Here is a 26233-nt window from a genome sequence, read left to right as displayed (position 1 = left end):
TGAGCCTGTGAGGTCTTCTAGCTGACAAAATGTGTTGGTATTTTCCTTTTACCATTTTCTTTATGGATTTCTTTTATTTATTCTTTAAATATTTATATCCTGATGAGTTGAATACAGGCCTCAAACCATTGAATCATTATGGAAATGCTGAAATACTTTGCTGACCAGGGATAAAGCTAAGCATATCTATACAGTTCAGCCCATTGCTTTGGTGAATCTAATTAATTTACTGAACTTACTGTAAGCCTCTCCCCTACAAAAAATCATCTTGCTTAAATGTACCAGCTAAACAGTAGAAGTGTCCTGAATGCTGATCAGAACATTGCTACTTCTCTGTTGCCCAATGCTAAAGGTGCTGGAGGAGAAAATTAAAAGTTAACTTGCTTGCAGGAGAGAGTTATTTGGTTTTGTTTGGCTGTTCCTCCTAACATAAAAGCCTGGCTCACTGAATAATCCATGAGAAGCTAAATGTCTGCCAGCTGAGGTCACAAAAATAATCCTGTAAGCAGTCTGCTGTAAATGCTAGACAGGGCAGACCTAAAAAAGGCAAAGAACCCATAATCACATTTCTATACATGTACTCACTTGGTTCCCACTGCTACATAATTCATGAGCTGTCTGATGTAGGACATAAAGAAATGTTAACTTTAATGCTGCAGATGGGGAAACTGAGGCCCAGAAAGACTGACCAGCTGGACAAGTGTGGTTAATGACACAACTCTTACTTACATGTTCAACACTAATAGGAGTCAAGCAGCTTACTGCATTCATGGGGCTGTGCTTAAGGGCTTTCTTCCAGGAAGACTTTGGAAAAGCTTTGGAATAACCCCTGAATTTCAGCCCAAATCTCCTTTTTAATCTAGTATTCAGAGATTATATGGTGTTAGGTGCAGAACAAACATGAGATAAAGCTCCAGACTTTTTCCAGGCTGTTGTGGGATTTTTTTTTTTAAACAAAGAAACCTTCCCCAAAAAAAGCAAAAAAAAGTGGGGTAGCAGCAGTACCTCAATGTAGACAATCAAGGCTGAGATAATAAAAAGAGGGTTCTTTGTTTCCTGAGGCCAGAGAGTAAAAGATGAAGAGAGGATTTTTGTGTGCTTTCTCATTCTTGTACTAAAAAACAGTGTTTGGGGAAGGTGTTCTTAGTAACCTATTATAAAAGATGTTAAATTTTGTCAGCAGGAAGATTGGAATGTGTGAAAATATGGAAGAAAATGGGGATAAACTGCACAATGGGAGATGAGATGGCATGCACTGCAGACCAAGTCAAATACTTGAAAAAACAAGCATGTTGGCTGGCTGGGTTACAAATGTGTTTTAAATAAGAGCTGTAGTTAACATCGCTAGAATGAAATGAATGTGTTCTTTGAACTTGCACCTTTCCTTGCAGAAGCACGACGGCCACTTCACAGTCATCCAGCTGGTCGGAATGCTGAGGGGGATTGCCTCTGGCATGAAGTACCTCTCAGACATGGGGTACGTGCACCGGGACCTGGCAGCACGGAACATCCTGGTCAACAGCAACCTCATGTGCAAAGTCTCCGATTTTGGTCTGTCACGAGTGCTGGAGGATGACCCTGAAGCTGCTTACACGACAAGTGTGAGTTTGCCTTATCTAATTTGAACAGCTGAGTGCCTCGTGCCCCTTTTATTCCAGTTTCAGGTTTGTTTATGCCACAGGAACAGCAGTTTGAGGTGGCTTGGCTCCGTTCCCAGTCATGTGATTCAATAAACACGTTGGCAGTGCTGAGGGGAATTTGGTTTGATTTTTGGCTCATAAACTTCGGCAAACATTTATTTTTAAGCAAATATGCAAGTATAAGAGGGGGACCTTTTTCCTTCTTCTTGGGTTGGGTTTTATTGGCTGTGGAGGGTTTTTTCCCCCACATTGTTACCTCTTCTGTTAGTTTGTGTTCATCTACAAAGAGATGTTTCTAAAAGAGAGGGATGGAGGAGGAGAAAGTCTCACCAGTTTCACTGTTGGAAGCTTGGTGTTAAGGCTTGCATTCATAAATGAAAATTTTCATTTTATTTCACTTCAGCTTACCTTCTAGCAGGACCTTTCTTGGATGGTTTAACTCTCAGTTCATTAATACTTAAATTCCTTATGTGATGCAATTAAATTGTTATAATGGAAAATGGGGTTTGGGTGGGATTTTTTTAGGGGAAAGTTTTTTCTGTTTGTGTCCACTGAAGTAAAAAATTCTTGAACATGAAGAAGCTTGTTCAGTTTTGACTTAGATAAAACCCCAAAACTGTACCTGCAGTATGAAGAAAGTAAGGAAAGGAGTGTGTTGGTTGTTGCCAATAAAATGACAAGCTCTGATGCATCATTTTTTTGCCATACCAAAACGTTTAGTTACAATCCTGTTACAGTTATTATCACAACATTAATAATTTTGGCTAATTATAAGCTGATTTCAAGTAACTTTCATATCTATCACTGAAACTAAAACTATTTCGGAGTCAGAGTACTCTGAAATAGTACTCTCATTAGTACTCTCACAAAAATGCACAGAATTTGTATGTTCCCATAGTAGGGCACAATGACAGAATTCTAATAAGAGATGATAAATGAGTATTAAATAATGTATTTCATCCTTTTTTTTCTATTTCACTTTAAAAAGTGATGTATGGCCAAAATAAGGAACTCATCTAATTTAACTGTATTGGAATAAGTACTCTGGTGTATCTACTGAATTCAACATAGATATTGTAAGGGGATTATAGATCCTATATATTTATATATGCATAGTATATATTTATTTTTAGTTTAGGCCAAAGATAGAAGTGTTCTGATAATTTTACTGTTACTTCCACTTCTTAGAAGATGTTCTATACAGAACTGCAAGCTGACTAGTCTTCACTCAGAAGTCTCTGCAAGGTTTTCTATCAGGATCCATATGCAAGCTGGGGGGAAAAAGAAGATCCTGGTTTTTATTTTACAGCACAGATTTCCTTCATTTATTTCTCGAAAACTCTTTTGCTTCACACTGCTTCTTAGTGTGAGGCTTGAAAGGAAAAATAAACATTACTGCAGCTTAACAAGCTATCACATGTTGACTGAGCCTTGCTAATTGTCCGTGTGAGTGTGCTCAGCTGGCAGCAAGTGCCCCCAGTGACAGGCAAGGGAAGTTACACTGATCCTGGGCTAATCAGCCCAGCTGGTGGAAGGCCCTGGAAGTGGCCAAGCAGTCTCTCTCCCAGTTAGGTTCAGAAAAAATACCAAATGACAACGGGAGGCCTTCAGCTATTTTTTTATCCTGTAATTTTCTGCTGGATACCAATACAGAACAATTAGTTTTTCAGATTAGTTAGAGCCTGCCTTGTTCATCATAGCTGGAGCTGCTTTTAATAAGGAAATGTTTTGCTGGGGAAAAAAAAAAAAAGAAAAAGGAATATTTCATGGTGATGTATCTGTGTTGAAGGACTTCCTTGAAACACAGGACAGGCTTTGATGAAGTGCTTACCCTGTGTCAGACATTTAAGGTGAATCTGTTTCGACCTGAATTCCTCAAAGATAAACAAGCTTTGAAACTAAGGTGGGAAAATGCTGTGTCATCCTGATATGGATAAAAATCTTTGTAAATATGAAGAATTCAAAGCAACGCAGTCAGGTATAATGGAAATTAATAGCATTTTAAATCACTCATTCCTTCAACTCCAGCTTCCCCTGCCCTCACAAGTGGGTCTTCACACCCGGATTGTTTCAGTCACTGTGGCTGAGTCTGCCCAATTCTATTCTGTCACCTCTGTTCCTTGGGAAATGTCCTCCCCTCGTTCCTCGGGGCAGACTGACTGCTGCATTCCCTGTTCCATGTTACACTCATTCTGGATGAGCTGGGCATAGCCAAGTTTGCTGTGGGATGCTCTCACCTCCCATATGCTCCATCCCCTGGCTCTTGCCCCCCTTGAGCAAGCCCAGTAGATGTTCTCTGTAGGAATGCTCAGCAGGAAGTCAAACAGCAAAACTATGACCAAAATGGGGTGGGGACAGAAATATTTGTCACAGTGACTGTGGAGGACTCAGGGAAGTCTTTCCCCCTTTAAGCAGCCTTTCATGGTGACAGAATGGAATGAACCCCACACTGGCTGTCCTGTCCTCTTGCAGCTCTCACTGCCCATAGCTGTGCCACTGACCTTTCTGCTCATCATGAACATCTCCCCAGCAGCAGGCCCTGTGTATTACTAGAGGGTTTTATAGCACCTCTTTAGTTCCACACTGTGCTTTTGCCATGTGAAGGTTAAACCCTCTGTGTTCTCTCAAAGATTCTGGTGCTTTTAAAATTCATCTTTCCTCTCCTCAGAGATTTTTATTGATAACAGCCCAGTACCTGTAGCTGCAAGAAATCCATGGAGTGGGTCTGCATATTGAATAGTGGTATTTTTAGGCTCACATCTCCCAGTACAGCACTGTCAGTGCTCAGAGGAAACTCTGATTATTTTTTATTCCCATTTCTGTCTTTGTCCTGCTGTCAGAAATTGAATGGTACAATTGGATGTTTTCTTTGGAAATAAACTACAAGACAGACTAAGCCAAAAAATAGAATTTTGTATCTGTGATGCAGTGGTCAATATTTTGTCAATATTTGCATGTGCAAACATAAAAATGTAATTAGTTGCAAAAGACAAACTGTGGCGAAACAGGAAAGGCCCTTGTACCTTGTGAATTTACCACACCTGAGCAGGCACTGCCTTGAAGTCAGAGATCTCAGAAAACAGCTGACTTCCATGAAGGCTCTTTCTTTTTTTTTTGTCTTCCAGTCTACTGACACAAAGGATGTAAATATATTTTTGTAAAGAGTATTGTTTTGGTAAGAGTATTGATTTCTGTTTGCTATTAGGAATCACAACATTTACAGCAAGATACAATTTTACAATAGGAAGGAGGAAATAAGGGCTAAGAACATTTGACTGCAAATCTTTATGTTTCAGATTGATTAGGAAAATATAAACTTTGGGGCAACTAAATAGTACGTGGGTTTTTTTCTATGGAGACAAAGCTTTCATGTTTAGTAGTAGTTTCCAAGGTGACAGTTACTTATAAAAAGACATTTCTAGTATATAAACAAGTATTTCTCAATACAGAGGATATCCAGGCTCTTGGATCCCTGCTTTTAGATAGACTATGTTATATGTTGTAGATTCATTTATTTTAAAACACAGTCAGGGTTTGCATGTATTTCAAAAAGAAACACATGCCTTCAGAGTAACTCTTTACATGTAGCAAAATATATATAATCAGAACCAAATCTGGGGCACTAGTGTAAAAAGGACTGAAGTGGTATTTCTGTTAAAGGTAACACCTTAATAGTCTGCATTTAATCTGATTTTTAGTGAGTCAAAAAGCTGCTACAAACTGAATTATATGAGACATAGAAGTATTCTAGATTTCTTTTGTCAGCTGTATTTCTGAATTCAGCATTAATATATCAAATATTTGCTTATTTCCCTAATAGTAGTTAGAGAATTGATTCATTGCATTGCATTTCCTGAATCACTTTGTAAACTTTATGAGTGTGACTCTTCTCAAGCCATTTGGATGAAACATCCCATCCAGGAAAATTTCAGGCTTTTTAGATTCATTAGAGGAGCAAAGAAGATTGATGCCAGTAATCTATATAAATACTATGAAGCAGCAAAATTTTGGGGGGATCAGGATGAAGACTTTGTGATTTTTTTACTTCATTACATAATTTCCACATTGCAAGACATTTTCACTTTTCTCCTGCTTTTACACAAACGGGTTTGGAGAGAGAAGGTTTAATTTGCTAGAAAGTAAAACAAGATGCAAATGATTTTCCAGTTAATTTGGGATGCTAACCAATAGTTTCTGAACAACCCCAGTGCTATGACAAACATAATTTCCCGACAGTTACTTTAAGATCCAAATTAATCATAGATCATCGAGTAAATTAGTTATTGGCAACCATTCAGAAAAGGAAGCTGTCTATACTGTAAAGCTCTGCATTAACCTGTGTTCTTGAAAACTAATTGGTGACATAAGGTTGAGCACAACTATTGTCAACTGGTTAACTCAGAGTGTAACATGACAGGAAGGGGCTGGTGCACAAGTCTGATGAGGAGTGGAGCAGGGAGCTGGGAGTGTTTAGTCTGGAGAAAAAGAGGTTCAGGGGTGACCTTATTGCTCTCTACAACTGCCTGAAAGGAGGTTGTACCAGCTGAGGTTTGGTCTCTTCTCCCAGGTAACAAGCAAGAGGATGAGAGGAAACAGCCTCAAGCTGTGCCAGGGGAGGTTTGGATTGGATATTAGAAAAAATATCCTTCCAGGGCCACTACGTGAGATTGTAATATTGTCAGCCAGACTAGAGATGTAGCCCCCAAAGGGGTTGTTGCATAAGTCAATTGGTGTCATTTTGCCTCATCAGGATTATTGTGCCCCTTTGCAGGAATCCAGCTGCTGGCAGCTGCTCCCAATGTCCAGACACTGCCTGTCCCTGCTCTTAGCTGGGCTCCAGCCTGCTGAGTGCCATGGGATGCTTTTAACTGCAGTATAACAGCAGGAATGACTCTAGTGGGACACTACTACTAACATAAAGTAAATATTTTAAAGCAGTTAGTATCTCAGAATGTGGGCAAGAAGTCAAGGAGCAAGTTAGTAAGAGTTGTGTTAATGTGCTCAGCCTGCACCAGAGTGTGAGAGGTGCAGTAGTTAGTTTTAAAGTATATCATGGGATTTGTGTCAAGTGGTGGTGAGAGAAACCCCCTTCCCATGACTTGCCAGCTTCAGCTGGATCCATTCCCTGCTTAGGGTTGCAAACCCTACATGTGCCCTCTTCAAGCCTCTGTCATCTGTTGTGTTGACCTGGACAAACATAGAACATGCTCAGGTTGTGCTCAAGGACAAACAGCCAACTGGTAAAGGAGAAGCCAAAGAAAGGAGTGCCTTGGAAAAAAAGACTTGTTGCCTTTGGGGCTCTAACAATGTGAGGTGTGATGGCTTTTAATAACTAATTGTATGTTTAAAAGGAACAGAAATCCCAAACTTACTTGTTCAGGGTAGGGAAGGTGCTTGTTATTTACTTGAGCTGTTTATAGCGGACCCTAAAGAAGTAAATACGTGTCTTTGACAAAATTTAAATATTTTAATGCATTCAGTGTCTTAAATATTCTCCTCTGCTTTTATCCAACTTTGATCCCAAGTTATTTAAGAGGTTTTCTGATTTAACCCTCCTTAAAATTAGTAATAGAAATGTTAAGAGGATATAACACAGATCACAGCACAAGCAGACCCTTAGGAGGAAGGTCCAAGGACAGGAATGTAACTTTAATATAAAGTTAAACTCTCTCTCCATATTTTCCCAAACTTTCTAGTTCTATGAGCACCCTCTTTCCCCAGTGTAACAGTTGTCATTTGGGTTCTGAGAACATATGAAAAAAAACGTGAAAATTTGCATTTAGTTACACAGAATCAAAAGGAACTTAATGGTTGAATTTAATTGTAAAACTATATAATATTACATTATTAGCTCTCTCATCCCTGCTTTTGCTCTCCCCACAACACCCCCCTAGGCAGGAACTCCAAATACAGATTTGGCACAGAAACACAGTTGGAAATTTGCATTTCACTTTTTCATTCTCAAAATCATTATGTTGATGAATTCAACGTAAGAATAAGCTGTGGTGTAATCACAAAGATTTGCCTTTCTTTTAGCTTGGATTTCAGCTTTTTGTTTCTCTGACTCCTCCCAGTTTCATATTAATAAGTTTGAGTATTGATCTCCACACGTATGTGCTTCTGCTCTTTCTCAGATTGGTTCTCTGGTCACCTCTAAGTGTGTTTATGAAAAACAGAGGCATGCATTTACAAATGACTTGTAGGGTAGGATTGAGAATTATCTACTTATAGATCTAAAGTGTCAGTGCTGTTGAAGATCTTTGTATTTAAGAAATAACTGATGAATCTGTTTGTGACATTTAATACTGATAGTGATTGCATTTATTACTTTTCAGTACAATGTTGTCCAGGAACAGTAAAACAGATTTTGGTGCAGTGGTTGTCAACTGTTCTCCATGCATGAATTCCTGAAGTTTATCCAGTGGAAATGCAAACTTTGTTAGAAATTTCCCATTTGTGGGCTTTTGTACAGCACTTTGCTCTGTGGTATCTTCCACAAATCTCTTTAAAGTATTCCTCAGGCTCTCAGGGGTTGAACTCATGGTAGCAAGAAAAGACACAGGGATTAGGGTTATGAGAGGTATCCCAAGACTCAGAAAGGATCTGTCTAATGGCATTCACAGTCAAGCTGAAACCAGCCACCACTACAGAGGATTGACAGGAAAACATAGACCCTACTTCAGAGATGTGAAGAGTAATGCAAAAAATTCACAGCAGTGAGTCTCTTACCCAGACTAAAAATTTGGCTCAAATGATCACTGGAAAAATCACTGTGTTGAATAATGACTGGTCTAGATCAGGAGTGTGCACTCCTACTTCATAAAGTACAAAAATAAGGGTACATTCATTTAGGTTAAGTGATGGAAAATTCAAAACTATTTTAAAGATTGCAAATAGTTTTATAGCACAGTGTGTAATTAGCACAGGACTGCTTGCTACAGAAACCCATTTGGGCCAAGATTTCAACAAGCTGATGTTTGTTTGGTGTAAAAAGGGTTCAATATTACTAGGGAGAAATAATATTCTAGTACTACAGTCAATAACAATTTTAAAGAGAGATGAAATCTCATATTTCAGCCTGGAGAAGGAAAGAGGGAGGACAGGAAGAAAAGAAATGTGAAATAAGTAACAAAGTGTGGATTATTTTCAAGCTTTCACGCCTTCCTCTGAAACATCCAATATGGTTACTGCTGCAGAATTTGGATTTGTGTTGGAAACAGTGTTGATAATACTGGGATGTTTTCCTTACTGCTGAGCAGCACTTGCACAGCATCAAGGAATTTTGTGCCTTTGACCCCAACCCACCAGTGAGGAGGTTGAGGGGGGGCACAAGAAGCTGGGAGGGGACACAGCCAGGACAGCTGACCCCAACACACAATTAGCCATAGGAACTCCTTTAGGTAAAATGACTGGGGCAAAAACTTCCTCGTTTAGAATAAAAAAAAAGTAAGAAAAAGACACTGGAGTCACAGATCAGGTTAAATAACAGAAGATTGTGGAATTGAGGAGAAAACCAGCCTACGAAAACACACCTGCCATTTCACTCTAGTTTGGCTATGATTAAAAGTAAGCAGTAACAGAGCAAATGAAAAATGCCAAGCCAAGAGTTTTTCTGAGCCAACATTCAAAATATTTCATATGTTCTTCAGCCAGATCTTAACTATTAGGGTGCTGATCTGAAAAAGTATTTTAATTTAATTAGTTTGTGTTTTGTTACCTGACTTCAGAGTACAGTACACGATTCGCCTTTTCAAATAAAATTTATCTCTAGTTCACTTTCTAAAGAAAAAAACCACTATTTTTCATTTTTATATTTTTCTGCAGTGTTGAGTTTCTGATTTCACTTTGTAGCTGTCACACTACATTAGGGGATAACTATCTGGCTTTTTTTTTTAATTCATATATGAAAAAACATTAAACAAAATATGCATCGTCAAAGACTAGATGAGGGTTTTGTATTTTATTTCATTCTTCTTTATTGTTAGGATCCGGAGAGAATTGTAGAAAACTATCAGTATAACTTTGTGTGTCCTGTAAAAGAAATAAAATAAAAATCTACTTTCTAGTTTTTAGTTTAATCACAATTTTAATCTGTTTAAATCTGCAATTGCCCCTGCTTTGGGAAATTAAAGTTTCATTAGCAGAAGATACGGGTTGGTTCAATGGGTTTGAAGTGTACGCGGTTTTTGAGAGTACATGGCCAGCCAAAGACATGAAGCAGCTACACCTGTGTTTTGGTTTTCTCCAGACAACTTATATTTTGAAATGTTTGCATGTAACATATTGTCTTTATTTTCAGAACTGTAATTGCCATTGCTTCTGGGGAGCTAATGATCCGATTAGTACATTGGAAAAGGCAGAGACAGGGTCAGTTTTCCCTGCAGGGCTTAAGTAATACCTTTCATTGCCTAAGAAAAAAACCCTATAAATATGTTTTTCTTCTACTATAGCCTAGAATGAAGGATTATACATCAAATGTGTCAAAGCACTGACTGATTTTAACATCACCAGAGTTGGTGTTATATAATTAACTGGTAGAATATCTAAAAACTTACTTGGGGGGAAAATGATCTTTCTTGACTTGTGGTTATACAGCTAGTGGGAAAAAAAGGTTCTCTTTTCCCCCCCTCACAGACAGTGTTACCTCACAGTCACAAGTGTGAAGTCTGCCTTTGGTGTAAGATCCAAAACCTGCCAGTATTGAATCCATAAAAATAGGCAATGTTACATCTCTGAGCAAATCTTAAGTAGTTATGCAAGGACAGAGGAGGGGGAAAAAGGCAATGCACTTGCAAGTAATTTCTGAAATAATAGTTAAATGAGGACTATGAATCTCAGAAAGCTACAGGTGATGTTTTCAGAAACATTACAAATTTACCAAGGCACCAAAGTTATTGACCTCTCAGCTGGACATGGGAATCTTGGAAAATTCTCTCTGTGCACACTATTCACCTTGGAAACCAAGTCCAATAAAGTTAAGCATATATGTGTATATATGCACTGTATACTATAAACAGTCAATGTATTTTATTGTTAGTTCTTCATACTGCTAATAGATTTTTTTAAAGTTAGCAGTTATCAGAATATTAGTCTTATTTTAAACACAGCTAGGGTTTTAGTCCCAATTAAATATGGATTTAATTGTGTGCATTTATAATTTTAAATCAGAATTGCCACTTTCAAACTATAATTGAAGAAGCTATTGTAAACATGCAGAACATGCTTATACATTTTTAGTGATACCTTTTTCACTCAGAGCAATACCATGCACACTTAAGATTAAAAATGGAGGTGTACTGACACAAAATCCAAGTTGTTGCTCTGTTGTTAGTACTGTGGATGAATGTAATCCTGAATGCCTCTTTTGTTAGACTGACTAATAATGGACCACAGTTCACTTAGTATTTTAATATTCAATGTATTGACCAAGGTGCAGTGTATCATAAAATATCTTTACTGTGTTGGAACATACCTGCAGTCTCATTAAAGGCTATTGGTACCTTGTAAAGATGGATTAAGAAAACTAAATTCGTTTACTGTGTGCTGTTGAAGCTAGAAGAGTTAAGCAATAAATTGGGAAAAGAACCATTCAGCTCCAGTGATCCAAACAGCTCAGCTCTAACTGTATCATTTAGCTAAAGATCTGAGATATGGGTGCACCTGTTTTTTTACGGGGTGGAAGTTTTTTTGCCTGGTTCCTGAGGAATTGTCTTGTGTTATATTTGCATGTGACTGGCTAGACCTGTGTTTCGTAAGGAATTTCATCAGTTTGAAATTAATCAAATTCGAAAGAGGCATTAAAATTTCAGAGACACTATTTTACTTTTTTTTCATGAAAACAAATGGTGACATAGAAAACAAGTTCTGTTAATTTAGCAAGGGTTTAACCTAATTGATTTTAGTCTGGAATTCTGATATCCAGTCTTCAAAACACAAATCTGTGGAAAACTGAGATTCCTTGGTTTTTTTTTACTTACTTGAGGACTTTTTGGGTGTTTAGCCTATTTGTGGTTTGGTTTTGGTTTGGTTTTTTTTTAAATGAGGATCATTTAAAAAAAATTATTATATTAATATATACAGTCACCAAAAGGAGGCAATAAAGAGAGGAGGGAGCAGAGCATTTGCAGGAATACCAAGGAGGAAAGCCTGACACTTCTGAAAGTAAGGAGAGTCAGTATTGTTTTGATTTTGTTACAACCTTGCTTAACATAATCATTCAGAAAGGGGGGGGGGGGGGGGGAATATCTGTGTTATGGAGATGCTGAAGTCCAGTCTATACAACTTTATGAAAATGGATGAGGCAAATAAGTTTGGATGCAGAACCCTTTGGAACACTGAGGAAAATCTGAGGCTCTTGTCCCAGGGAACAAGTAACAGGACAAGAGGAAACGGCCTCAAATTGCACCAAGGGAGCTTTAGAATGGGTGTCAGGAAAAAATTCTTCGCAGAAATGGTTATCAAGCATTGGAACAGTCTGCCCAGGGAAATGGTTGAGTCGCCATCCCTGAGTGTTTAAAAGACGTGTAGTTGTGGTGCTCTGGGACATGGTTTAGTGATGAACACAGTAGTGATGGGTCAACAGGTGGACTCAATGATTTTAGAGGTCTTTTCCAACCTAAATGATTCTATGATTCCATTTTCTTCTCTGGGTAATACTGCACATTAGGAAGGTCTAGGATACATTAATGACAGAAGAGTTGGCAGATAAAAAAGGAGTATATTTTCTTATTCTTTAACTACTCTGTATAGAAAGAATTTTGCAAAGGGTAGACCCAGATAAATGTGAAAGGGTGGAGTTTTTGCTTGGTATGATTTTTACTTTTGTGTTTAGAAGTGCAATACTCATGTTTCATCATCTCTCCTTTGCCCTTAAGGGGGAAACTATGGTCTGATTGCTGTTGTTTTGATATTCACTTCACCCAGAAGAAGGAAGTCAAAACCACACACGTCTCTCATGCTTATGAATTTTTCTGCTCACTTTGATACTAATTCTAATCTTTCTCCTGCACATGATATCAAAGTTGTTGTAAATGGGACTCTATAATTACAGAAGGTAATTTCTGAAGCAAGATAGGCACATATGTTAAACTTAATCTACTTTCATATCTCTGTAACTGAAATGTTAACTTCCAAATGAGACTGACCTAGTTTTTCATCTAAATTAATCCCTGGTGAAATGAGCTACAGGAATTTCCGCTGACCAGGTAGGAATTGTGATTTGCCCTAAATCAGAAGGATAACTACAGAAAGAAATTATTAATTATTTTCTTACAAGAATGAAACCCAAACTATTTTCAGTCATACACAAGCTCTTAGGGATCTCACTTGTGCACTTTTCTGTGTTTATCAGATTACCAAAGCCTTGCAGTGGTAAACTTTTAGTCTCCTGGATTCTTTCTAATCTTGCTCTTTGGTAGACTTTCAAGTTATCAGCTCCTTGCCCAGCTGAAAGTTCTTCCCTCCACTATATTCATGGGGAGGGATGATTCATGATTATATACACGAGGGATGATCCATAGTTTACTGTTACTGTGTTTTCCTTTAAACAGAATGTCACAGGAATATTGTGGCACAGTGGTTGTCTGGCTCAAAAACGTGTTAGATTTGTGTGACTGATAAATCTAGGTCAAACATCATAGTCAGTGCTCACTACTTATTCAGGCAAAACTCCTGTTGAGGCCAATGGGAGTTTTGCCTGACTAAGCACTGTGGGATTTTGCCCTTAATGTCTAAAATATTTGGTCTGTTCCTTGCGTTCTGGAGGCAAATCTTATGTCTTGTCCTTGACTGCCCCACTGTGGCTGCAGCAGCAGCAGCTTGAAAGATGACAGAATCTCGTGCCTCCTGACATAAAGCACATCTTCATTGACAGGATATTAAAAAAGCCACATGTGCATAACTTGGAATTTTTTGTATTTAAAGTAATTCCAAAAATCTATGTGCAGTAACTGTGTGTGCATTACTGCATGAAAAGGAAATGAGTTATTCATGTTCTAGATTCCTCGTTCCCCTTTTTTCTACTGTAGAGCTTCAGCTTTTTGGTTTCAGATGTAGGTGCTTTTAGGAAAAAAAAAAAGAAGTCTCATGTCTTTTTGTTCTCTCCTACAAACTGTTTCACGTGTTCAAATCACTGCCTATTCCATAGAAGGCTTTTGGTTCACAGTTCAAATGTCAGGAACTCATTCAATGAGGGTTAGGGCCAGTTTTGCAGAATAATAGGTGAGGCAAATTGAGTCATCAATCAACTCAAATTTCACTGCTATCTTAAAATAATTGTCCTTGCAAGTGAGGCATTAGATGAACCTGCTTCCTTGATCTCACAAAGAAATGTGTGGTATTGGGAAATAAAGGCATCTGGAGACTTGAAACAATGTGGGAAAACTAGTTTTCTTCTTAGTAATGTGGCCATGCTTACTGCTTTGATTTTACATCATTTTTGTAAAATTAGTTCAAGTGCATTTTGAGATGAGACTTGTCACTCTCTGCTGTAACACCACATCACTTACTGAGCTTTCATTTCTGCCCTAATTTCTATCTGCTTCTGTCTTCACTCTCAGTGCATTACCTGTTACTGCTTCCTCTATTTTCTCTTTTCACTGCAACTCGTATTATATCAAACCCTCTGACTGGAACTATCACTTTTATTTTTCCATCAAGCACTCTGCTTTTCATTTAAATTTCCTCTTGAAGATCCACATCTGAGGTTTTTAATGCAAACTCTTTCAAATAAAAATGCAGTCAACTTACTCCTTATTTAAAAAAAAAAAAAGCTCTAGGTAAATCTCATACTAAATGTGTTGCACATGTCCTTAAAAGCCTGCTTATCCTCACTCAGGCTGAATAACTCCCAAATCTTCAGAGCTTCCAGTGAAATAAATACTCCTAAACGTGGATAAGCTGTTATTCAACATGAACAATTACCTTGAGAGTGTTGGCTCTTTCTCCCACTGTAGCTCTCCTGGCCAGTACAGAACACTTGGTACACAGCCAGTTGTAGTCTAAGAAAAATGCTTCTCCAAAATAAGGAAGCTGGTAACAATTATGAAATATTTACCTCTCTTTACTCAGACTCTCTTTAAATTTATTCTGATAACACACACAGCAAACTCCAAGGATGTATTAGTTTTATGCCCAAATCCTGCAAGTCAGCCATGACATTTAGCCATTCTTCTTATTTCAGACTCTTTAGCAATGTCATGATTATGATTAATTTATTTTATTTTTAAACACAGGAAGGCTTTTCAGTGCAGATACACTCCCAAAATTACAGGAGCAGTACTATGGATTCGACATGTAGGCAGATATTCTCTTGTTTGTAGCCATTTCTTCCTGGAGAAGTCTGGAATATCCAGCAGTCTGGCCCTGGTTTCATTCTGCATCAATGAATAAACATTATACAGTCATTGTAATGTCATTCTTTTATTATTTGTACTTATTTAAAACATATTTCTCTGAATTGATCATTGAATTTTCAGCAAATTATTAATTAAATCATTAGCTTCATTGAATACCTAGTGTGACTCTCTTCAGCCTTTTCTCTAAGAAGTTAGAATAATTAATTCAAGTTGCTAAATAATTATATGTAACAACATCTTTAAGTAAATGTTATCAATATAAAGTTTAATTTGGTCTTTGTTCCCTTGGTTCAATTTTTGTATAATTTTCTCAGAAACATCTCCCTGGCTAATCTGTTCCTTATAACTTCAGTATAGTTCATTACAGGAATTTCAGTAATTCAAATGTTTTAAAAGTAAACAGCTCTTGTGCTGGGGCTATGGTTTATTCAGGATACTTTTCCAATGTGCAGATGTTGATTATGGATGGAAACATATTCCCAGAAGTTGAGAGAGACTGTGTGTAACTGCCTTGAGTAACAATTGCTTTAGTAGTACTGTTCTAAATTAAAAGAATATATCATATACTGCTCGACCTTTACTAAGTTAGTTATTTCTAAACATTTGGAGTTGCAAAAAGGTGGGACATGAAAAGTCTATCCTTCTGCATCCAGGCATGTCACAGAAGCCTATTACAGCATTTTTTATTAACACTGTGTAACTGCATTTAATTCTATCCTTTATTAATTTTCCACTGCTCAGCTGGGTAGCTTTAAAATTTTGTTTTACAGTACTTCCTTCTCAAGAGCTCGTCTCTGCACTGTGTTCCTTTGTGCTGGAGACATGCTGGGCTAAAATAGGAAGGCTTTATCCCATACAAATTAATTATTTGTTATAAGCAACACATTTTCTGGACTAGTTTTTTGGGGGTTTTTATAAAAAGATTGAAAAACTTTCTGGGATTCCTTCAGTCTCTTGATCAAATAGCCTGTTTTTTCATGGTACAGCAATGTTACAGTAAGAAGAGGTACAGGAAAAAGAGAGTAAATAGAAAGATACACCCAACAGCTGTGACTAACAAAAGGACCATATTTCATTGCATAGTATTGCTTGTGAATTTGCTCAGTTCATAGAATAAAGGAGGGAAAAAAAAACACGACACAATACACTGTAAATTATTCAATGAAATGAATGCCCACTGTGTGTGCAGACTTTCTTTTTAGAAAGTCTTTTCTAAACAGGAGCTGCAAAAAATTCGTGAAACTGTCATGCTCATAAATTGTTTAGCAGATCTGCCACACTCTTCTTGAAAGAAATACACTGAAATCCATAACTTTAGCAGTAATTTCTTGAGTTTTTAATGTTTTCTTCTCTCAGATTGCATGTAGAACATTTGGCCTCCACCAGAAATAAAACCATAAGTAACATCTGCTTTTTAATTAGGAAAGGATGATGAAAGGGGTTGTGTATATTTTTAGCATTAACTATCCCCCACAGAATAGTAATATATTGCTATGTGGAGGTGACAGAACAATCTACAGAGTAATTTGACATGCAAGAATACCACCTTTCCATGGTTAAATATTCTAATGTCAGCAGGCATCCTTCCAGAATTCCCCTTTCTCTGGGCTTTAAGTCCCTATTGGAAACTGAGAAGAAAAGGTTTGTGACAGGACCCTGAGTCAGCCAGAATTTTGGGCAAACATGCAGATCTTACTTGCAGGTCAGGCTTAGTCAGTGCCTTTATGAATTATATCAACTCCTTCTCATCTCTGGGAACTTCCTCTTTTCCTCCCTGAGGTTTGGCTGCCTGCTCCTCAGGACACATCTTCCCACACCAGCAGGAACTTCTCAAGCTCTCTTGCCTGCCACATCTTACCTTCTCCCAACATGTCTTTCCCTGAGCAGAGTCAGCAGCACACCAAGCAAGGGAGCCTCCATCAGAAGTAAAATCATAGGTACCACACCACCTTGCCCCAGGGCTTTCACCTTTAGCACAAGAAAAAATTGTAAAAAAACCAAACAAACAAAAACAACACCAAAAAAAACCAAACAAGAGAAACAAAACAAAAGAAAAACCCAAAACAAAAACAATGAAAAAAAACCTCACACGCACACACAAAAAAAGGAAAACCCAAAATATCCATCTTACAGGTTTGCTGCCTTTTTCCTGTTCTAAAGAGCTATCATTGCTCTGACTCCTGACTGAAGGGCTAGAAAAATGCCTAAGAGAGCACAACAGGGAAGCTATAGATCCTTCTTCAAGCATGCTTTTTTTCAAGTTATACCTGAAGGCAGAGCCAAGTTCTTATTAAAAGTATATTGTAGGTGCAGCTGTGGGAACTTACTCATTTTAATACACATTTTATTATAATTGAGATAGCAAAATTATCTAAGAAATTGCTTACTGGCTTCTTTGACAAGTTTTTTCGTGTGTGGGAAGGTTTGCCACAGTGCAGGTCTCGGAGAAGACAGCAGAAGCCTGTTTGAATCTCTGTGGTGTTCATACCTTTTTTGAGTCTGCTATTCCAACCATCTGCCATTAACATATTTTTTCCCTTGCCCTGCATACCCAGTCACATTAGAAATCCTGTTTCACTATTGCAGATGTTATGTTGTGGGAAAATGTACTTTCTCTCCCCCCCAGATAAGATACACAAATGAGAATGTTTGATGCATGGACAGCTCCTACCCAAGTGTGTGTTATGTCCCAAATAAAGTCCTCAGTTTCTTCCAGTTTCCCAGTTCTAAGAGGGAAGGGACTGCTTTTTGTTTGTAATCATTTTTGTCCTTTTCCATGTGATTATTTTGCTTTGTTTCCTTTTTATTTGGTATCCCTACCAGTGCCAGTGTGATACCCCAGGGCAAAGGCAGCAAGCTCTAGATGCTTCTTGCCATCACAACTAGATAAGGTTCCTTTAACTGCTTCCTCTGGAATACTCTCTCCATTACAACACAGTTGTACTGTGTTTGATGCCTTTTTTTTTTTTAATAAATCCAGGCAACTGTCAGTTCAGCCCTGCCTTGTGAGCAGATGTTCTGAAATTAAGGGATATGATTGAATCCCTGATCTCCTCAGAGTTGTGGATATTGTAATTTTTTTAACACGGACTTGAGCTTTTCCTTTTAGGTTTCCTCCTGTGGTGTGGTGTATTGTCCTGGGCTTTTTGCACAGGCTGATTTATAACCAATAGTAAAGGGTATTTGTATTAGCTGTATATCAAGTGATGTTCTTTGCTAATCTATGCAGTAAAAAAGAAATGTATAAAGCTTATACAAAATTACAAGTAAAGATTGATGTGAGGCACCAAAGACTCATCAAAATAAAGATGAGTACCTCAGGCTTTGAAAGTTCTGTTCAGAAGGTCTACTCCATTAAGAGAAATAGCAACATTGCACACTTCGTGTGCAAATTTAATTACAGCAGATGCACAGGCTGGGCTCCACAAACTGCTGCCATCTCACTCACCAGCACATCTGATATTGCTCTGAGTTGTCTTTCTTTGAGAAGAATCAGCTCCTGGAATAATTATGGGATTTAAATAATCGTGCATTTTTTTTTTCTTTTTCCCCTGGTTGTTGTAAAGTGAAAAACCTTAAAAACTTGTGTCCTAAAAGGTCTAAAAGTACTAAAAATACTTGTTAAATTAGAGTGAATTTTTGCCATTTGGGTCATAATTTCTTCATGGAAGATAAGGCTGGGACAAGCATTTATGTTGAACCTACCTCTCTACACCCAAGATCTTACCCTATTATTAGAAAGATGTGTGTTTTGACAATTTTCTGTGGGAAATATAGTTAATATATGCACACAGCTCTTCCTAGTGGCTGTGTAACACCAGTTTTATAGTCCATGTGAACAGCACCTTGAAGCTGTTAAGTGTTCCTCTAGGTTTCATTAGCATCCCACATTTTTATTTGCAGTGGCTGTGTTGGTAGCATCTCCATGGGCCTGGCTGTTTATTGCTCATGAACAATTGCTTCATGTATGCACACGTGTTGTTTTCTTTATGTCAGAGTGCTTCCAAATACCAAATCCCAATTTTCTGTCCTATTAAGTTTTTATAGGCCAATATCTTGCAGTAACATAACAGAAGTTGATAAGACCTCGTGAGGATTCTGGAAGGGTTGTTCCCACACTTATGAGCCATCACAATCATCTCATTTCCACCCAGCTACTAAATATAATTTCACAGTTTCTTCTGCTTCTGAGCATAAATATTTCTACCTACCTCATTGTTTGTAAGAAAATATGGAAAGGGGCCACATCATGATAGTCCCAATCTTGTATGAGGCGTGAAAATCACACGGATTTTTCCCTTTTCCCTAATTTTGGCTTTTTCACTTTTGCTTCCTGCTTTGTGTCAGGTTTTAAAAAGTATTGACAGAGCAGGCGAGGGCACTTAACTGATCTTACTGCTTACTTACACACGGCTGTGACATTGTGGATTAAGTAAACTATGATGTTTATTTTAGAAATGGGCCAAATGCTGCATGTTCATTGGAACATCTGTGAATTTGGCTTGATGACAATTCCCAGAGCAACACAGTAAAACCAACATTTTGCTCCTGCAGCTTAGTAGTGCTGATGTGCATTTAATCAAATTAATGGTAAGAGGAATGAGATTTAATAGAAAATAAATAAATAAAAAAGCACAAACGCAAGCCTAAAATATGGCACTGAATTTTCATTATGAAAGTTAGTGTACAAGTTAAATAGTAGAAAAGAGAAGTTATTATAGCTTGCTTTCTAATCCTTTGAACTAAACTGAGTAAAGAAAATGGAACAGATTGTGTGTTCTTAGAGGTTAAATATCTGCTGGTGTTTGTGTTTACAAAATCAGATAGGAGATCAACATCATTCAGTTTTGGGAGATGTGTCCCAGTGTTGCATTGAGGGAAAGGTTTGATTTAGTAAAGTGAACATAATTCATCATTAACAGTCTAGAGATTTATATATGTTACCGTGGCTTAATAACTTTAGCAACATTTCTCAATTGTATGTGGAATATCATAAGGACTGGTAGGTATTATAAAGATTCCTCCAAAGTGGAATTCTTGAAGTTTGCATCACATAGTTTATCCTTTCCTAGTGAGGTACATACTGAGAGTAATTTTGATTTTTCTGTATCACATTAGAACTGGTTCTGTTTTGCTTATTAATATTTCATTCTTTAAAATCTGTATTTTTTTTACTTAAATGAACACACTGTGAAGGCAAAAGGTGTCCACATAAACATTCATTGGAGTTGACCATTAATTTGTTCTTTTATTTTTATGAGTACAAAATCCATCATAAAGCTCTCTCCACTGTGAGATGGAGATACAGCCCAGGAAGCCAGAAACTGCATAAGCTGGACCTTTATTTCAGAGTTTCTTGCTCTTCTACCTTGCACTTTTACCCATGTAAATCATTTACAGCCCATTTTCAGTAACAATGAGCATCTAGAAATCCAGTTACTGCCAGTGGCAGTTACAGGTATTCCGTGTATTTGATGATCCTCAGTCTCTGTTTTTCCTACTGTTAAATGGAGACAGGAGATTCTTCAGAGGGTTGCCATGAGAGTAATTAGTTTTGCGCTGTAAAACTGAAGAGCAGAATGGTTAAGTAGTTCTATTGCACCCTTTCCATGTTTAACAAATTTCAGCAAAATCACCTCTTGTTTTTGGAAATACTTATAAAGTACAAAGTGTGAAAATCAACTTTCCTTAATTTGGTTACAGTGCTTGGAAAAATCATTATTGGCCAGAGTACCTCAAATAAATGCTTTATCATCTTTTATGGAATTATGAAGATGATCGGGCAACAATAAAAACCAAAATTGTTTTTCTGACCCCAGATTTTTGTATGGTGCATTTGCCGTGATTATCATGTATCTAAAGAAGGCAGTTTCAAAACTGAGCTTTTTCAACCCTCAGATGCCAAAATAAACAGAACTATTTAAGCATGCTCATGCTTATTTTTTTATAGATTTTTAATGAAGCGGCAATCGCCCATATCCCGTTACTGAAAATCTTAAACAACTGAAAGATTTTGAAGCACTTAAAAAAGACCTAATGTGCCATAAAATACCATGGCATTAGTCCATGGACACACTGTGTATATTGCAAAAAAGCAATGCACATAAACACTGATCAGTTCACTGCTTCCATTGACTCTACAGAGCTGGGAGAAGTTGAAGACTCATATTTCCCTTGTTCTTGGGTTTTGTTTGTTTGTTTATTTGAGTTCCAAACTGTTAATGGAAAGGGGAGGGAGGGTTTGAAAGACTAAGAGAATGCTGTCAACAACTTCACTTAGACAATTAAGACCCTGATCACTTCAGCATCCCAAAGGGAACCTGAAGTGGAAAACATGAGCTTCAGAAAAAGAGAGTTTAGGTAAAACAAGGGAATATCTATTCACGTGGGGATGACTAGGAAGCCACCTGCAATTGCATTTTCTCTGTAAACAGAGAAAGGGAAAAGAAGTGAGTGAGATACTGCCACTAAGAATAATGCCTAAAACCATGGAACAAGAGGTAAAGATGTTGGATTGAATCCTATGACCCCAGACAGGGTAAGACTGGAGTTCTACTTTCTTTTTTTCAGCGGAGATAAATCAGCAGAAACAATAGTGGACACATTTAAAAGATCTGTAGCATCCACTTGCATTCTAGAAACAGGAGAAGTTGCCTAATTAATGATCACTTGCAGCCCATCATGGCAAAACCGAGGCTTGGTTGTGAAGAGAAAAACACTTAAATGAAGCACTAAAATGTGAGGGCCCAATGAACAACTCTACAAGACTCAACTGAATAAAACTGTGCATTTGTTGGTATGATTTTTCCTTTTATTTGGGGACGGCTGTTATGTTATAGGTGATTGTGTGATTGGGGATGGAGGGCATGACTTTTTTTTTTTTTAAGTTAGACTGAGTTATGCCAAAAGTGCAGCCTAATCTCCCTTTCATTAGTTAAAAGAATACATGCTGCAGAGATATTGATGCTCTAGTCATGGGGAAAAGTTTCAGAGCATGCCAGAAGATGTGGGAATTTGTTAAGGAGGATAGATGGCTCATCTAGATCAATTTGCCAGAGCACATTCTTAGGGTTGTAATTAGTCAGCTCTCTTGTACCTGGAATAAATCAAGCAGTTCTGGAAATTGCTGATAAGGGATTGTGGCTTCTTTTGATTGTTGTTTTTGGTGGTGTTAAATCACTGAACACAGAGTTTACCTGACAAGTTTTTCATCTTGATACAACTGCTTTGCTGGGTGCAAGTGTGATATCCAGCCTTTGAAGGATTCGAGTTCTTTCACTGGAATTAAAGAGACCCTGTGGGTTGTTGGGAATTACTGAGAATGATCACCAGGCTGCTCTAGGAATTTTCCAGTCTACACCAGAACAAGCAATGGAGGAATGCACATGTTATAAAATAAACCCTACTTTGCTGTGAATGAGAAAGTAGGTGGCTTTGATTAGCAGTCTGGTTCTTGAAGTGATATGAATTTCTGGGTTTAAAGATAAGCTTGAACTTTAGCACTTTACACAAAAGACCTCAAAAATAAGGAATCAAAAGTATACATTAGTATTTCACGACTTCATATTTTGTTGATATGAAAGCCAGTTGGTTTTAATTTCCTTAAGTATAGGTCATAATCCAGAAATCAAAGGGAAGGAAGGGAGTAAATTGGTATCTCTCTATAGACAAAGGAAAAAAATGCTTTTTCCTAAAATGTCACTAAGTTCTGCTGAATGTTTTCGATTTATTCTGTCCTTCCCAAAGCTATTATCTGAAAGAGTTTACCTTCAGATGCTGCAGGCACAGCTGTGCTGGAGCTGCCTGTTGGAATGAATATCACTTTGTTTGTCCACCAGAGATTTGGAAATCCATTTCCTATCTATATATGAATATATGCATATATTCATTTTTGAGTACATAAATGTAACTTAGATGATTGAAAAAAAAAAAGAAAATGTCAGTGCATGATTTTTATAGCACAAAAACCCCACTTCCTGCAGGAGTTGCACCCATATATTTTGCAAGCTTGCCATGTAAGCACATGACTGCCATGCACCTGTGCCTGAAGGCAGGAGTTTAACCAGCTTTGGTATAAATGAATGCTAAAAGTTATTTAAATGGCTATCTCTCAATGAATTTGTGGTTTAAGTGGCTTTGTTATTTGATGACCTACCTCTGATAAATTAACGTTTCTCAATAAAATAAAAAATAAAAATTAAAAAAAAAAAAAATTAAAAAAAAAAAACACAATAAAAACTCCCTGTTTTCCAGAATTCAGAACTAGGTCGTTTTTTGGTTGTTGGGTTTGGGGTTTTTTTTGTGAAATAAACACACTGGGGGTGGTTTTTTATCTAAAAGGTAAAAACAGTTTTCAGGTACTTTGATGAAGTTTTTGGTGAACTTATGAAGGTCATGCAAAAGTTACCACTTTAAAAAGTTACCACTGCTTAGAAGGTACACAGAAATTCATGGAAATTACCATTCCAAGATAAACCACAGCTGGTCTAGCACCAGTGGCAAGTCAGATGTCAGAGAACAGTCATGGAATCACTGAATGTTTGGGGTTGGAAGGGGCCTTAGAGATCACATGGTTCCAACCCTCCTGCCGTGGGCAGGGACACCCTCCACTACCCCAGGTTGCTCCAAGCCCCATCCAGCCTGGCCTTGGACACCTCCAGGGATGGGGCAGCCACAGCTTCTCTGGGCAACCTGTGCCAGGGCCTCACCACCCTCACAGTAAAGAATTTCTCCAGTATATCTGATCTAAATCTCCCATCTTTTAATTCAAAAGAGTTTTCCCTTATACTATCACTATCTAGAAGTGCAAAAAGTCCCTCTCCCTCTTTTTTTATAAGCCTACTTCAAGTCCTGGAAGGCCTCAGTGAGGTCTCCCTGGAGCTGAAGAAATTTTTCCAATATTCAAGTATCCAAGTATAAAATCTGCAGTATCCAAGTAATTTCTACAATATCCATGTGCTACTTCATCAAAATGTTTCCTTCTGATGATGTCTTACTGTAATATGTCATGGAAGTGACAACTAATATATTACATGATAAAGTAAAATACCCCCTGAGCAAGGTACAGAGATGATAAATTATGTTAATATGTTATTCCCATTTTATTATCATCAGTCAGATGACGATTTAGTGTGATGCATTATCAGAAAAATATAATCTAGTAGGGTATTACTCAAAGTGTTTTGCCATCTGGGGATTACAAGGAGCAAATTTAACTGACTTAGAGGACAAAAGGTATCCCAGTGCTGCAATTCACGAACATCCTAAAGTAAAATATATCAAGGTATAGGAAAGAAGTACAAAAGTCTGGGAAATGTTGCTATTGTAAAGGTCAGAAGCAGATTCTCCATGTCTGTAAACCAATATATAAACACTTGTATAAACACTATATATTAAATTAGCCTTGCCATTAGTGTGACTGGAGCTGCATCAGTTATTACTTTGTTCTGCTAAGTCGCTGATGATGGTGAGGTAGAAACTACCTTGATATTCAGTGCCCTTTATTCAAACAGTTGCCAGCTGTTGATGTAGCTGAATGTGGATATCCACAGGAAGGCTCCACCACATTTCTGTGCCAAAGTATTCATCATCAAACAGTTGGTCATCCTATCATTCAACGATTTGCATGCTGCCATGCTGCAGTGATCTATGGACAATACCAGCATGTCACTAAACCAAATAGAAATCTCAGAGAAACTCCATGGTTAAACAGCCCTAACTTGGACTGAGAACTACTCTTGTGTGTTCATTGCTCTGAAATGTTTTGGTGATATGCTTCATCTGTGTTTGTGTCACAGTATGATAATGCTGAGTTGTATCTTCTGCTGCAACTGGATGTGTTCCGTGGTAAGACAATAAGGAAAAATTTATTTCACCAGAAGCTAATTAATTACACCCTCTCTCCTAGGGCTCCATTACAGACATCAACTGCATTTTCATGCTACAGTTATTCTAGTTCTCAGGCTGTCTTCTGCAACCCCAACAGTGTAACTTCTGGTCTTCTCAGAATCTTCCCACGGCACCTTCACAGTACCTCCAGCTTCTTGCTGTGCTCTACCAGTTCCTCTTCCTTGGTAAAGTTTTGGTCCCTTCCATGTCCCTGTGGCCTCATACAATATCAAACCACTTATAAGTCCTCAACATCCATATACTTGTCTCCCTAGCAGTCCAAATGTTGGCCAGCTGGGCAACTTGTGTTGTGCCTGCAATTGTGCAACCTGATCGGCCCCAGAGCTGCTGCCTGGCCCAGAAGTGTGGTAGCATACTGAGCTCTTCCATCAGGAGAAATACTGTGATCTCTGCTTTGCTTTGGTTATGGCTCTCATTAAATATGTGGAAAATACATGAGGGATCAGCTGCCCATGTGTAGAGGTCCAATTCTCTCTGGGATACCACGGACAAACAGATCTCTGCAGAGAACTGGCAGACACGACACAGTGGGGGACCTGCATTTTCCTCAAGTGCCAGCTAGTGAGCAAGTGACAGTGCCTAAAGGGACACCAGCCCCATGTTTAGGTGATTTGATCTAGCCTTTGATGTCTTTCCTGTCTCTGCCTTTCCACCATCCATGTCTCTTGAAACTGCCCTTGGTTCAGAGGTGCCAGCCTGGGGGTTGGCTGGCACACGGACGTGCTGGGGGTGCAGCTGTGACCTGTACACCTCATTTCCTTGGAAAACCAGCAGGGTGGCACTGGGAGCATTTTGGCTTATTGTGGGAGGAAGATCTGGTTACCACCCTCTTCTCTGACAAGCCTCACTGCCCATCCTGATGGCAACCCATCTCTCATCTTTGTCTCTCTCCATCCCCAGATCGTAGGAGAGGATGGCGCCCAGTATTTGACAGGTCCCTGGCCCCTGTCATGCTTCTTGATCCATGGCCCTGGACTCAGCTGCTTCACCTTCATCAGCATCTGTTCTCATCTCCCCTACAATATATAAACCATATTTTTGTGCAGTATGGGCTCACTTAGAGACATGAAACCTGCATGCTTTCCAACAGTCTGGGAGTGCTTTTATTCCTTTTTTTCTCTCTTTTTTCCTAATTGAAACTATTTATTGCTGATGAAAGATATGATACCCAAATCTTTACAAGACACTGTCATGTCTCTATGCAGTATACATAAGACTTCCATGTGCTCATCCAGTAGTCAGCCCCCAGTATCTGAGGGCAATACTTTTCCAGATTCTTCTCCTTAGCACCTGGTCGTTTTTCCTTTGCTAAAACTTACTAACAGTAGA

At 38.2% G+C, this 26233-nt stretch overlaps 1 protein-coding gene across 6 annotated transcripts in view; it reads left to right on the top strand.

The window, feature by feature from the left end:
* Positions 1 to 26233, top strand: part of EPHA6 (EPH receptor A6) — a 446467-nt gene that overhangs the window by 386534 nt on the left and 33700 nt on the right. For all 6 annotated transcript variants that reach the window (XM_064643664.1, XM_064643659.1, XM_064643655.1 and 3 more), the window contains one exon: positions 1392 to 1601. In XM_064643664.1, the coding sequence (XP_064499734.1) occupies positions 1392 to 1601 (210 nt within the window). The remainder of the gene's footprint in view (positions 1 to 1391; positions 1602 to 26233) is intronic.

Source organism: Pseudopipra pipra, chromosome 2, assembly GCF_036250125.1.
Source record: "Pseudopipra pipra isolate bDixPip1 chromosome 2, bDixPip1.hap1, whole genome shotgun sequence".
NCBI lineage: Eukaryota > Metazoa > Chordata > Aves > Passeriformes > Pipridae > Pseudopipra > Pseudopipra pipra.
The sequence above is the reverse complement of the archived record's forward strand: the minus strand, read 5'-3'. Positions and strand labels throughout refer to the sequence as shown.